Source organism: Scardinius erythrophthalmus (assembly GCF_964197995.2).
Source record: "Scardinius erythrophthalmus genome assembly, chromosome: 13".
In the NCBI taxonomy this organism is placed as follows: domain Eukaryota; kingdom Metazoa; phylum Chordata; class Actinopteri; order Cypriniformes; family Leuciscidae; genus Scardinius; species Scardinius erythrophthalmus.
The window spans coordinates 35,137,262-35,152,248 of record NC_138233.1 but is presented as its reverse complement, the minus strand read 5'-3'; the positions used below and the strand labels follow the sequence as shown (position 1 = coordinate 35,152,248).

The 14,987-nt window shown below is 38.1% G+C and overlaps 1 protein-coding gene across 3 annotated transcripts in view; it reads left to right on the top strand.

Annotated features, from left to right (window-relative positions):
* abcb7 (ATP-binding cassette, sub-family B (MDR/TAP), member 7) overlaps positions 1–13,554 on the top strand; it is a 54,448-nt gene extending 40,894 nt beyond the window's left edge. The window contains exons 12-17 of one of the 3 annotated variants that reach the window (XM_081381908.1): positions 661–790; positions 2,443–2,614; positions 2,733–2,836; positions 6,274–6,381; positions 12,740–13,001; positions 13,370–13,554. In XM_081381908.1, coding sequence (XP_081238034.1) covers positions 661–790; positions 2,443–2,614; positions 2,733–2,836; positions 6,274–6,381; positions 12,740–12,955 — 730 coding nt within the window. In that variant the 3' untranslated portion in view covers positions 12,956–13,001; positions 13,370–13,554. Of the gene's footprint in view, positions 1–660; positions 791–2,442; positions 2,615–2,732; positions 2,837–6,273; positions 6,382–12,739; positions 13,305–13,332 lie in introns of those variants that run through there. The other 2 variants (XM_081381909.1, XM_081381907.1) reach the window with 2 other exon arrangements.
* The last annotated feature ends 1,433 nt before the right edge of the window (positions 13,555–14,987 follow it).

The window sequence follows — 14,987 nt, the reverse complement described above, 5'->3', positions numbered from 1 at the left end:
AGTGCTCCAGGAAAGGTTTACTTGCGTTATATTACCTTCAGCTTTCACTGAACTTCTGATCTTGGCACAATAGGGTACAAATTGGAGCCCTATTTCTTAGAAATACAACAATAAAGGCAAGAGTTATGAGAACTATTAGATCAATTTGATTTAAAACTGTGATATGATTGAAATTTCATAATTTCAGCACTTTTTAAAGCATGGCAGGAAGTCAAGTATGTAATCTCATGCCATTTGCTTTACACACAGTTGTCATCAGCAATTGACAAGCTTAACCCTGTTATCCAAGTTTTGAGGAAAAAATTAAGCACGTTTTAATTTGTGAATTTAAAAGTTTATCAGCAAAGGCCAGCCAACATTTAAAGCTCAGATGTACTATGTACTCCCAGCAGAGCTCTTCTCTGTCCAGGGGTGAACAGAAGTTTGAAACGGACAGTTTTCACAGACTACGATGCATTTTCACAGTTTTTTTATATTTTAAGTTGTTAAAAATGTAATGCGTTTAAAACTCTATGCCAATAGCTGATATAAACTTCACTGTGCCTTTGTTAAAACAACAAAACAATTGAAAAGTCTTGTTTTGTACGGAGTTCGTGCAAAGTGTCTTTATGTTGGTCACAGTTGAGTCCGTGCTTTAAGAATGTTTTTAATTTCTTCCAGGAAGAGCACAATTGTCCGATTGCTCTTTCGTTTCTACGAGCCACAGCAGGGCAACATCTACGTCGCAGGCCAGAACATTCGTGATGTTAGTCTGGAGAGCTTGAGGAAAGCTGTGGGGGTCATACCGCAGGTGAGGGTTCGCCGTTCACACCGCCAGCCATAAAGCCACATGATCCCATTCATTTTAATGGAGATGAAGATTTCCGGCGCCAGGATACAAGCGTGTCCAACAATGTGGCAAAGTTGAGATGTGTTTAACTTTATGCAAGTGAAGAGTGATTTGGCAACGTCAACCAATATGGGGCGCAGTCATTGAAGCACACATGATCCGTCACAACATCCTGTAGTGTCGGTTATTTTAGCGGTCAGCAACTTTCCTATAGTTTATGATTTTTGTCTGTACATACGGGGGTATTTGGCATACCGACTGAATGCTTTCAAACCTGAATGGTTTCGTGAACCCAGATAGACAGCTGTGATGGCAAAGAGCACTCGCTGTTTCTCATTCACCTTTAATATTAAGCATTTTATGTATCAATTCCATTTATATTTAGGTTATGTTTAGACGACTATGTACTAAAAACATGTTTGTTTGTTTTTCGTGTACAGACGACAATGTTGTCAAAATTATCGCCCTACACAAGGTTTCGGAAAAGCGACTCAAATCGATAATGGCTTTGAAGCCCGATTTCAAAAGTTTGCGTTGTTGTGTAAATAAATGGCCAAGGCGCATAAAAAGTTTTCAGTTCTTAGTCTTTGTCCCTCCAAAATGTTTGTTTTTAGCGGCACGAAAGCTGATTCGCTGTCTACAGTAGAGCTGCACGATTCTGGATGAACTGAGAATCACAATTTTTTTCACAAAATTCAATAGACAACTAAACAAAAAAACATTCAAGGTACTAGAGGTTCTGACATAATGTTAATTGCTTCAGTTAAGATGTTTAAAAAAGAAATCGAAGAAGAAATTTGTATGAATAATTCAATGACTTGCTCATAAGTCCTTCACTTGTTTCATTTACTGGATGAATCAGCGCCTTTAAATTAATCTCTTGAATGATTCAAAGACAATTAAATGTAAGTCACTTGTCGCCACCTTTTGGCATAACGATGTAATTGATACAATCTTATTCATTTGAAGTGTCTTTCAAAAGGTGCTGTGCTCTGTTTTGATCGCTACTTTAGACATAAATCAGTGTTTATATCCGAACTATAAACTTCAATCTCAGAACTTCTGATATAATTGAACATCTGTAACACAGAAATACTGATTCTGAGTTTTCGAAAAGACTGAAGTTTCATGCATGAACTACTTTCTCAGGTTCAGTGACAGCGTGAACGCAGATTTGAATGTTCGCTGTGATTGGACTTGTCAAAGGTTTAATAGACAGGCGAATCGTTGTCATTGAGGAATAAGATTGCGTGGGTCTTTGGATCGAGATCGGGATGTTTTAACGATTAATCGTGCAGCTCTAGTCTACAGCACGGAATAACATCCGTGAATGTCATTCTCAAACATTACTAGGCGTTACTGGAAGTGTAAACAGCTTAAGAACTATCAGATTATCACCTCCTTAAAAAACAAATGCAACAGCGTTTTTTTTTTTTTTTTAAAGAAATCTCTATTAGAAACTAGTTTCTTTTTTATAAGCAAGGTACCATGGAAACCATAATCAGACTTAATTTGAGGCTGTGGAAAAATAAATAACTTCATGAAACTTATTTTTTATGCCATGTTGGTTTTAAAAGCATCTACTGAGAAATCAAATGTAAATATAATTTCAGGATGCTGTGCTTTTCCACAATACCATATTTTACAATCTGCTGTATGGGAACATCAACGCCACAGCGGAGGACGTGTACCGGGTGGCCAGACTTGCAGGAATCCATGATGCCATTCTCAAAATGCCTCACGGATACGAGACGCAGGTCGGAGAACGAGGCCTGAAGCTCTCAGGTACACACCTCATTCTTTGTCTCAGGAGTATTTCTGAAAAGAAAGACGAACTCCTTGGGTTTAGAGGACTAGGGTAAGTTTCTTCTTGAGTGATCTGGTGCATGCTGTGTTGTGACAGGTGGAGAAAAGCAGCGTGTGGCCATCGCACGGGCGATCCTCAAGAACCCTCCCATCCTGCTGTACGACGAGGCCACATCTTCTCTAGACTCTATCACTGAAGAGGTAAGAGCTTTGGACTCTATCAATTAAATAGTAGATTCCTTAATAACATGTATGAAAACACAGTTGCACAGTACTGTCTATCTGTACACATAAAAGCACACAAGCTGTGTGAAATTTCTGTGTTTTCACTGTTATACGGTAGGGGGCGCTATTACACATCTTCTGAAAGAGCATTGAATCTCCTGATCTAAACGCATGCGAAGAAGCAGCAGAAACAAGCGATAGCATATGTAAGCAGAATTATATGTGAAATAACACGATCATCAACATTAAACAGCAGATGAATCAAAACTGCCTAATGTTACAGACGAGCTGTAGGGCTGTGAAGCTTTGGGGGGTGTTGATGGACTCGATCTACTCCATCTGTGTTTTGATCATCGCATCCCATCCAGATGTAGTATTTGACAAAAATGCATTTTCTCAGCTTTTTGCTATTTTTGTTTTTTAAATGAAATTTACCCACATTCGATAAGTGTCGATAAGAATGCATGAAGCTAGAATAAAAGTTTTTTTTTTTCATTTATTTATTTATTCTGTTGCATTTTCAGATATTCATACAACAAAATATTCTGGGGACCTTGACATTTTTGTGAAAATTATCAAACATGCGGTGGCTTACAACTCTTTCCCTGCCAGCGTTTTTGTAAAAAGTTAAGTGAACGTAAACAGTTGAGAAAGGAATCAGGGGCCGGATTCACGAAACATTTTTTAGAAAATTTTTTTTCTTAACTGCTACTTTCTAATTTAAAGGGGTCATATAATGCCATTTTGTACAAGCTAATATGATTCTTTAGGGTCTAAATTAAAAGTTTGTAATATACTTGAATTAAAAATTCTCATTAGTATTGTAAGAAAACACTAATTTTACCTGGTCAAAAACAGCTCTGTTTTCAGCACTCAGTTCAAGTGCATATGTCTTGCTCACCCCGCCTCTCTGTTCTGTGCGTACACCGTTTTTAATAATAACACAATAACCATAACGCGTTGTTCATTATAAACGTGGGCTTATGAATTATATTGAGAACGTCATACATAGAAAACATGCCGTAATGTACCCTGAGTGTAAACAGCCGCATTCATCGTGAAGCGTGCAGCAAGCGATTTGCAAAGATTAATATAAATATTAATATAAAGGTTAATAAAACGTTACACTCACTTCAGTTCTTCTTCTGGAGGTGCAGCAGGAACACAAATAGTTGGTACCGATCTTTTTTTCAGGAGCAGCTTCTTAGCAAAACCAGTTTTATAACGTTACTGACCCTCGTTTGTAAAGCAGTCTGCTGTGTGAAATGATTTGCACAAACATGAAAGCATTGACGTTGATCGTGGGGAATATTCCCTTCGAAAACAAACTCAGCCACTGCATCTTCAGAGGTTCAGATTTAGGAACATCAGAATGATGCTGTGTTCGGTATTACACCCAAGAACAGAACACCACAATCGCTTAGACGCCATTCTGCTCATAGACAGTGCTCCAGCATATCAACAATGACGCGCAGACTATGATTGACAGCTCGCTCACGAGCGAGGGCAGGTCTGTGTTGAAACACTGCTGTCAATCAACAATCGTGGGAGGGGCGTCCGACCGTGTGACGTCACATGGTCGAACGGCTTGATTTGAGATGGGGAAAACATATAAGGAGATTTAAAAAAAAAAAAACACTGGATGGATTTCAACACACATTTCAGTACAATCAACTTGTAAAAGTGCATGTACCATTATATGACCCCTTTAAGAAAAAAATATCAGAATATTTTGTATTCACAAAAACTTTTCTTAAGAACAATCTTAAGACAACATTTAAGGAGTATTCATATTCCTGTAAAGAATGCTCTTAAAAATAATCGTAAATAACTTCTTAAAGTTAGGATAAACTCCAGCCTGTCTCAAACCCCCAAAGGGAGATGATTAATTACTTTGTTGGGTTGTTTTAAAGATTAAGCATTACAACAAAATACAAGCTGCATATAATGCATATTACTAGTACCAGGAATGTGGACAAGGGCACAGATCAATCATAGATGGAACGCGTTTACATGATGTGTTCCCTCTGGCCAGAACTAGCAAGGCAGCGCACCGATACAGGGCGCATTCACTATAGAAAGAGCACAATAAAGACTGCGTAAATTAATGGGAAAGACCTCTGCATTTTGACACTGGCCCTTTTCATTTTAACTTGTCATGGTGCATTAAAATCTCAGCGCTGAGTGATTAAATCCCATTAAGCTAGTCGGACAAAAATAGTCTGTGTAAAGGTGTTTTTCATTCCTTAAGTCTTCAGCAATACCCACCTTTCAATCAAATAACACCAAAGCCAATAAGCCATTCATTTTCTTAAGAAAAAAATGGGTGAATCCGGAACCGACTGTGTATCATCAATCACACACCCCAACATTTTTTTCTTTCTTGCTGATCCAAAAATGATCCGAACTGTGAGTTTTGTGATGCGTTGCACCACTAAAATCCACAGAAATATGTCAAAAATGTCATGCATGTCTTAATTGAACACAGACAGTTTAGAGAAAATACAATGTGTAACAGTAAATTAGATCTGTGCATTCTTTCACCCAAACATTTAAATTCTGTCATTAATCACTCACTCTCAAATCATTTGAAACCTGTGAGACTTTTGTTCATCTTTGAAACACAAAGATTTTTTTAATGAAATCTGAGAGATCTCTGTCCCTCCATTGACAGCTATGCAACTGACACTTTCACACTTCAAAAAGTTCTTAAAGAGATCGGAAAACTAGTCCATATAAATCGACCGGTTTAGTAAAAATGTTCTGAAGAGACATGATCGCTTTATATGACCAACAGATTTAATTTAGGCTTTTATTCACATAAGTCACATATGTCTAAAATGTTGGTGTCATACTATGTTTATTTCTTAGAATACAGCGTAACATTGGTCAAAAACAATGAAAACAACAACTGTTATATTTTTTCATTCGCAACTGAGCCAGATTTTGTCAGGGCAGTTTGAACCATTGGCTCGACCGGGCCGCTAGGTTTATCTGCCTGGTTTTTTAAAACTATTTAGTAGATCACTAACAGATCTTTGAAGAAAGAATATCTGCTCAATACTGCTAGTTTTTCCCTGTTTTGAGAACACTTCATTTGATATTTACACTAAGCTTTTTCATTTTCATGAGGCTTTATGCCTTATTATAGTCAAGGAAGTGTTTGCTCTGTTGGCTTTCTCCTGTTTTAATGTATCTTATTGTCAGAAGGTCTTCATATAAATCCTGTCAATCATATCAGAGCTTGTTATTGCAGAGAAATGTTGCTGTCATGAGGCAGACGGTTCCTTAATGAAAGAAACATCTGAAAAATATCACTTCAACCTTGCACTCTCATTCAGAGGAGTGAGGATAAAAGAGAAACAACACTTTTCAAACACCTCATGATTTTTTTTTTTTCATTTTCTTTGCAGAATATTATGACTTCCATGAAGAAGATGGTGAGGGACAGAACATCTGTCTTTATTGCACACCGGCTGTCCACCATTGTGGATGCAGATGAGATTATTGTGCTAAACCAGGTAAGCTCGCCTGCAGCCTTTAAATATGTGTGACAGATGGCGAAACATACAGAAATCACGTTTAGGAAGCGAATGCATAATTCAAGAATAGTGTTAAATCCAAAAAACTATGAAGTTTCACACAAACATTTTGCAATGTATTCGACTCTGAAGCTACAGTGTTACCACCAGGTCAAAGTTCAGTCGATTTTTGAACCCTGACCCCAGTGGCTGCTGACCTTTTTAAGGGCAGCCATTGATTATTAGTCAATTTAGTCAACGATCACCTAAATAGCGAGTTACATTACAAGGAGTACTTATTATCTACTCTACAATGTGCATGTAAAAAACTATAGCTATAAATGTCCACTCCCTTTTATTCTGTGGTTTGAATATATTCAGGAAATGGTTATATATGACAGCGAGCTGAGATTATTTGAACCCGTGGCAATATATGTTCATCTGACGTGTCAATACAGTGCCGAAAATCAAAGCAAATTGGTTTACGAAAGCGGGACTGGAAATTATTAAGGATTGCATGGCTATTGAGTTTTATTTGTGTACTAGTTGTAGAATTCACATGTGACGCAGGACATCTGTCCTGTTTCTGGCCAGTCCAGCATGACGTCGACCGAGAGTGTGTGAGTGGAGAGATGATGCAGGCGAGAAACAAAAGCTCACATCGCTCCATTGAAGGATTCATGCTGCTTGTGTTGCCATGAATGTTGCAAAGAAACACTTGCTTATTGTGCCTGTCAGCCTGTGGGCGACATTCGTTTTGCAAGAATCCAGGTTCACTTTATATGTTTGACTATTCAGGTTATTATAGAAGAGAATGATGTGCTTTTGATGCAGCTTTTGATCAAACGATGGTCCTTCTGCTGTCGCCACGTGTAGATCAAGCTCAACTGTTCAGCCAAACCCAATGCATCGACTAGTGAATGCAGTTTAGATGTCGACATGTACATTAATTTGGATGACACCACGACAAAGGCATGTCATACACAGCCCGTTTTCTCGCAGCCTCCTGAAATCGCCTTTATGATGTTGTCTGCTCTGCTTTTCACATGGAGGTCAAAGCAGCACTAGGGGCATGACCAAGGCATGTCAGTGTTATTAAACAATAACTTTGTTTAAAATAATGGATTAAAATGAATATATTTGCATATATTGTTGTATTTTGCATTGAGGTGCAAATGTTTTTGGTGGCGCTTCTTGGATTGCTGGTCTACATGGAAACAAGTGGTGTGATCAGTTTAATTTCAGATGTTCAGATGGACTGGAAGAAAGCATTCACATCTTCTGTGTCCTTCATTGGAATGAAGAAGAGCTCTCTCGCTGCTGTCACTGCCCACGTGACCTTGGACATTCAATCTGCTGGTGAAACAGAGCTTATGAAACAATGACTATATCCTCCAAATGTGCCCTTGAAATGGGTGTAGAGTTTGTCAATATGTGCGCAAAAATTATAATTTTTTCTCTCTAAATGTCTACAAAAAACTATTGCGAAATGACGGCGTTTCCATTAACCGATGTTATGCGACTAAAACTTCATTTTTCCCTCTCGCGATAAGTCATTCCAAACATCATGGCGACGGATGTTGGCAGGTTTACGTATATCGCAGTCACTACACTGGCCATTATTATTAATGGAAGGAGACGTATGTGTGTTATCCAAGCATTAATGGAAAGGAAAGCCCCTTAAACTTGGAGCGGCTGGTGTTTCTGGGTGTTTCTCCCTCATTTCTGCTTCAAGGTCTTGATTGTGGCATTTTTTTGAGGTTTAGAATCCAGTATTCCCATAATACTTTTGTCTTTTTATGAGTTTAATGAAGAACTCGGTCTCGTCTTCTGTCCAAACAGCTACGTCAGGTGACCTGTAAATGCGCAAATATTGTTCTGTTTATTATAAACGCTTCAGTTTTATCATATACAGCTTTAAATGTTCAAGCTCAGGATGGATTCTGATTGGCTGTCAATGTTTTTATCGTTTATCAGCTGGAAAAATAGTTCTTTGTTTCCCTGACAAACTGATTCTGACAATATTGTTCTTTACTGTCCTTGGTGTGAACGGGTCTGTACTGTAGAAAGACTGGCATGGTACCGAAGTGCCAGCACTTTTAGCTTCCCCTTTTCAAAAGTAGTATTCCTCCTTTTAGTGTGTAGTAGAAGTATGCAAGTTAATGCACACTTCTGAAGGTTGTACGCTCATGACTATAAAGAGCATTCTCACAGCCTCTTCAGCCGTGTGCCGCTAGCTTTTTAGCTCATTAACAGTGGAAATACCTTTTGCCCAATGCTCAGCGACACCTTTGTTTGTCTCCCATGTGTGGAGACCTTTTCAATCTGGATGCGGGTGTGGGGGTGGAGCACGTGATGGAAAAACCTCGCGTTCAAATGTTGTTGTGAAACGTTGCGTTCGCCCAGCAATATCTAAAACGGGTTGTAATTGCACGGCATTCGAGCTGTAAACCACACGGCTGCTAAAAATGCTATCAGTGTTTGAGTCTTGCTTGGCAAAAGTGGCGTCGTAATTGATGCAAGTAACTAGCAAACAGCCGGGAGACGCATTCAGTTGTCATTGTGCAAGCTCATTTCATACTTTGCTTTGTTGCTGGCAGTCTTTTAAGAGGCAGTGCTGCATGAACGCCCACACCGCTGTCTTTCTGCTCTCTCTCTAGACCTTCCTCAAACATGCACACGCTCTCTCTCCATCAGTGCCCCTTCATGGCCCTAAATCTCTTGTTTTTGCCCAGTTCTTCCAATTTGGATGCAGCCGCACAGTCTCTCTGTCTGCAGGCAGCGTTTGCTGGGGAATATCAAGGCATCAATAAAAGAAACCAAGATGTAAATGCTGAAAAACACCCTCTGGCCCCCTGAAACGATCCTAAGGCAAAGCCTGCATAAACGCTCAGGGTTTTTTCCTTGTGTGTGTGTGTGTGTGTGTGTGTGTGTGTGTGTGTGTGTGTGTGTGTGTGTGTGTGTGTGTGTTTATCAGAACATTGCTGTGCATCGGTGCTGTTCTCACACAACAACCCTGGTGGAAGAATAGATGATTATTGTTAACCTTGCGGGTTCTTAACGAGTCTCATTGAAAGTTAAATGAATGTTCTGGTTAAGCTGTATGTGACGTGCTGCCGATTGTCAGGCTTAACTCTCCGTTCGTAAAAACAAAGAAATGTTCATTTAATGAAATGGGATCAAATAAAGTAACAGGGTGAAAAGAAATTAAATTCAGTGAGTGAGTCAGATGTTGATTTCGTTACTGGCTCTGATGGTTTCAATTCAGTGAAATAATTCAAACTCACCTTTTTGAATTATTCATTAAAAGAACCACCTCAGAAAAATCATTTGTTTGGGAATCTTGCCAACAGACTGTTGTATATTGTTTTTTGCATACAGCCCACAGAGAATCAAAAGAAAAGCATTTCTTGCCATTATTTTGTTGTACATGTTCTTATCTTGGCTTATTTAAGATAAATTTTTCCTGAGGAGCACGTGCTATTTTGAAGAAGAAAAAAGGAAGCGCATAAAGAATTTTAGGGGCACAGTTAAAAATCATTTGTTTTTTCCTTAATAAAGGTGTATGAGGAGACTTTTACAAGCAAAATTTAAAGACGATTTTTAAATTGTTCTGCTTCAAAATATAGCCTAATTATTTAAATTTTAAACAAACTGAATGGCTTGTAGTTTGTGTAACCGATAATAACCAGAAAGAAAAGTTCTGTATAATGCACAAAATACACCAGGACTCTTATTTTGAAACGTCTACCCTTTACTACTTTCAGCTGCTCATTCAAATAGATGAGGGAGATAAGTCATGCGCTTTTCATCTATAGCATATATGATGATAAAATCATAAAGTAAACTGTAATAATTCATCAGAAGTAGATTATTAGCAATCTATTGTCATAAATGTACAGTAGTGATTGCGAATGGCTCTGAAACCGCTAATCTGTTGAATATGCATCTGCGCTGTTTTGACTTATTTAAAGCTGCAGTCTGTAACTTTTTTGGGTTAAAAATCATCCAAAATAAATTTGAGCAAGTCCATAACCAGCCAGTGTTCAAAACTATCTGCTTGCCTGAGCTCGATTCAGAACGGTAAGTTGGTATGACAATTAGACATTAAACTGCACAGAAATGGAAACTGAACTACAGGTAGCCCTAATACACATTAAATGTAGTCATGCAATGCTGCTGTTGTTGTATTTGAGAACAACGTTTTTTCCCTTAACGTTAGTTGGTCAGCACAAAAGTGGTTATTTGTTCAGATAACATTTTCCGGTGAAAATTCTTATTTTGGTCATACCTCCAAAAAGTAATGACAGTATCCACACAACTACTTTGAAAGGCTATGCGTTCGACTGTACACATACATTAGCGTACGCGTAAAAAAAAGGCACAATATGTTCGATTTTTCAATTAAAATATCCAAAAACCACTAGAACAATATTATATATTTTGTTGACTTAAATACTTACTTTCTCAAATGTTTCCAACAATGTTTAAATCCAGAGAAATCCGAAATTTTAACCAGTGCAACGGCTTTGTCAATGACATCACATCTGCGTTCCCCTTGATTTCCCAGACGCTTTAATATATCGTGTATAATTAAACAGTTGAGCAACTGTTTGGAGAGCTTAATCAACAGAAAACCGAATAATTGTTATATATTATGTAATTTTGACATAACTTTCAGCACACTCAATTTTATTTTATTAGGATTGTTTTGACCACACTCAATTTTATTTTATTAGGATTGTTTTGACCAAGTAAAACAGCTCTGCATTACCCCAATGATTTACTTGGTCAGATAAAGTGACCTGTATGATTAGTAATTTCAGCTGTTTTATTAGAATGAAATAAACGAATGTGAATTTAACTGACAAAGTTCAAGTTCAGGGAAGGAGGCAGGAACCGGTAAATGTAACTTTGTCCATACAATAAACACAAACAACACAAAGGAAGGAGTGGCAGAGGCCAACTGCGTAAAATAAGCATTATAAAAACAGCAGTGTAAAATGTCCCAGGCCTGGGGCTTCATTTATAAAACTTGGCGTAGGATTTGCGTCAGAAGTGGCGTACGGATGAAACATAGGACGTGCGTACGCACAGAAATATTCGGATTTATAAAACCGTGCGCACGCACGTCCTACGCAGTTTTCCCTTAATAAATCAATCAATTCTAAATGTAGCGCAGCTTTTGCGGCTTCATGTCACGCCCATAGTTGCCCATAAATAGTCCGTGAAACGCCCAAAATTAATATTCATCGATTGCGAAATCATGGCAAACACAGAGAGGAAAACCAAGAAACGTAACTTCACTCACGTCATTACGCATTGTGACGGCATCATGGCATTTTATTACCATCCATTTGATTGCATCTGACAAGCTACAGATGTGTTATGAGGATGAATTGCATAACATGCCAGTATTATTGCAGAACATATTTCACTTTTCTTTTTGCAAATATGTGTTAATTTGAATTTCTGTTGTAATCTTCGTTTGATTTTGTTTGTTTTACACTGCAGATCGATCAAACGGGTGTTCGTGGCTGTTAATTGTAAGACTTGCTTTGTGAAGTCTTCACGTTATTATGAGAGGCAGTATTGCCATTTCTTTTACACAACGGTACACAGTTTCACACACTTTCGCGTGTTTCTTCCATCTGCCGACGGTGTCGCCATTTCTCATTTCACCCGTTTTTGTGCGTACGCCTGGGTCAGACCTTGCGTGAAGGACCGCACATTTTCCCGTCAAGTTCGCTTTTTATAAATACCAATTATTGCGTAGAGAGTGGCGTACGCCTTCTTTTGTGCATACGCAACGTTTATAAATGAGGCCCCAGGTCCTCTCTCACCCTTCACTGTCGTCACTCCTCCGTGGGACTCGAGACTCGGTGTGTCGTGCCGGTGTCTCTCATTAGCTTTCGCTCCACCGGCCTCGTTCCTCTCCCACGGCTCTCGGCCCCACCCTGCTTCATACCACAGGAACTTCATACAACTTTATACAGTAACTTAATACAACCACAGTAACTTAATACAACTTTTATACATTAGCTCATATATGAATATGATTTCATGCCTGAGCCTTGTCGAAAAAAAATAACTTGTGGGATTTACTAAAATCCACGTAACACATTTGAAGTAAACTTTACTGCCGCTGCTCTGTACAACTGAACTGTTATTATCAAGTAAAATCTACTTGCTATTGAACTTAGCATTCCCCTCCATCACATTCCTTGTATGTCACAACCAATGGAGCAGTTTTTACAAACTGAGAGACGACTGTTTTATTCTGTGCTGATCGATTTCCCTGTTTTCCACCTGTGTTTCTCACCCGACTCTCCTTTCTCTTCTCATCCGCGTGACACAGGGGAAGGTGGCCGAGCGCGGAGACCACCAGACTCTCCTGAACACACAGGGCAGTCTGTACGCCGAGCTGTGGAACACTCAAAACAGCAGGATCCTGTCTGACGGAGGCAAGCCCGAGCCCGTGGCCGAGCGCATGTCCCAGAAAGAGGAGGAGCGCAAGAGACTGCAGGAGGAGATCATGAACAGCGTGAAGGGCTGCGGGAACTGCTCGTGCTGAGAGCCTCCAGCGCCAGTGCCATGCCTTTATTTACACACGCATCAAGGTGATTCAGACCTGTTTTAAAAGATTTGTGCGTGTCATCTGGAACTCTTTGTTTTTATTATGGGTATGTACATATTAATAATGCAATATTTTTGTCTCAAAGTGCTGAGAAGCACATTGTATATAGCACACATATCAACAAATACATATTTTGTGTGTTGAAGTGTGTTAGATAATGGATCATTTTGGAGTTTTTCTGTGAACGTTGACACCTTTGATGTCTCATATTTAACCAATGTTAATTTATACCAAATCTTGAGTCTGAATGTAAATTTAACAACTTGTATTAAATGAACTTACTTCACTGAGTGTCTGAGAATTATTTCTTTCAGCTAATCATACTTCATCTACAACATTTCTAATCGGCAGATTGGCGGAAGCATTCGTTGTTTCAGGCCACAGGACGTCTGTGGAAATCATTCAAAAGCTGTCAGTCGTATATTTAGTCCATGAATGTAACATTTCTACAGCCACTCAAATACATGCATGTGTGAGTTTGAGATGAATACGGTACGTTGGGTGAATAAAGTGGGTCAATTATGTGATTTGCCTGGAAAAATACATTCAAATTCATTTCATACATACAATAACTTGAATGCACCTCTGTGATGAGCCTTTTATCATTACATAAATTTGTTTTTGTTTTTAGGGTGTAACACTTCAAGTTTAGGGTCCAGTTCTTATTAACTAGTTGCTTATTAGCAAGCATATTAATAGGATATTGGCTGTTTATTGGTACTTATAAAGCACATATTAATGCCTTACTCTGCATGACCATATTCCACATACCTTAATCTACCCAATCCCTAAACTTAACTCGCTAATCATAAGCAGTAACTAGGAGTTTACTGAGACAAAAGTCGTAGCTAATATTTAATAGTGAGAAGCGGACCCTAAACTAAAGTGTGACCTTATGTTTTGCATAATACATAGTGTCGAGGTGTTTTCAGCCTGAGATTGTAATGAAGAAAAACTTATTATAAGGCTGGACTTATTGTGGTGGAGCTGTTTTGTCATATATTTTTTATGGTTTATGATTTCATTCAAAAATAAGTAGTAATGCAGTTTTATTTTACAGTGTTTTAAGGGTGAATACTGGTAAAGTGGGACACTGCAGGTTGATCATATTTATCATCATGTGTATATATTTATACATTTAAGAGGCTGTCATACCAGATTTGTAAGCACTTTGGGAAGTATGTTTTTTCAGAATTATTCTAAGGTTCTATAATAGATCTTTTTATATGGGACACAATATTGATTTAATGCATCCTTGACACTGACATTACATATATATAGTTGAAAAAAACAGTGACACTGACATTACACACACACACACACACACACACACATATATATAGTTGAAAAACTAGAAATGTTGCCTTGACAATATAAACTGAAATAAGTTGAAGCACTAATATTATTAACTGGAAATAACTGAAAAATAAATAAATTAAACCGTTAAAAAAGGAAAAGTTATTGTCATTATGCATTTAATTCATTTGATTATCAAATAAAAATATATTTATATGTATGACTAGGTGTCTCAACTGTGATTTAAATCAAAGAAAAATGAATCATTAAGAGTTGTAGACTCATAAGTATTTAAATGTTTTATATCTAATTGTTACACACGTGACATTTTAACATCTAGATTTTTAAACCTTTTTAATTTCCATTATCTTGACATCTTTGTTTCTCATTGACTCGCAATTACAAATAATTGAATTTTAAGCTGGAATGTCTTTGTGACACTTTTCAGAGTTGATGAATTGCTCTCCTCTCAGCTAATGACTGATTGTGCTGATATGATTACAGATGTGATGGGAGGCTGATGGTGTGTGTAGGTGCAGATGTTCAGTGTTTCACCGAAACGACCTGCACAAATCCATATGTTTACAGAGCAAAGAAAGAGAGAGAAAAAACTGCACAGCGTAATAATGTAATAAAGACTGGCAATAGGGAAATGATAAGCATGTCTTCATAG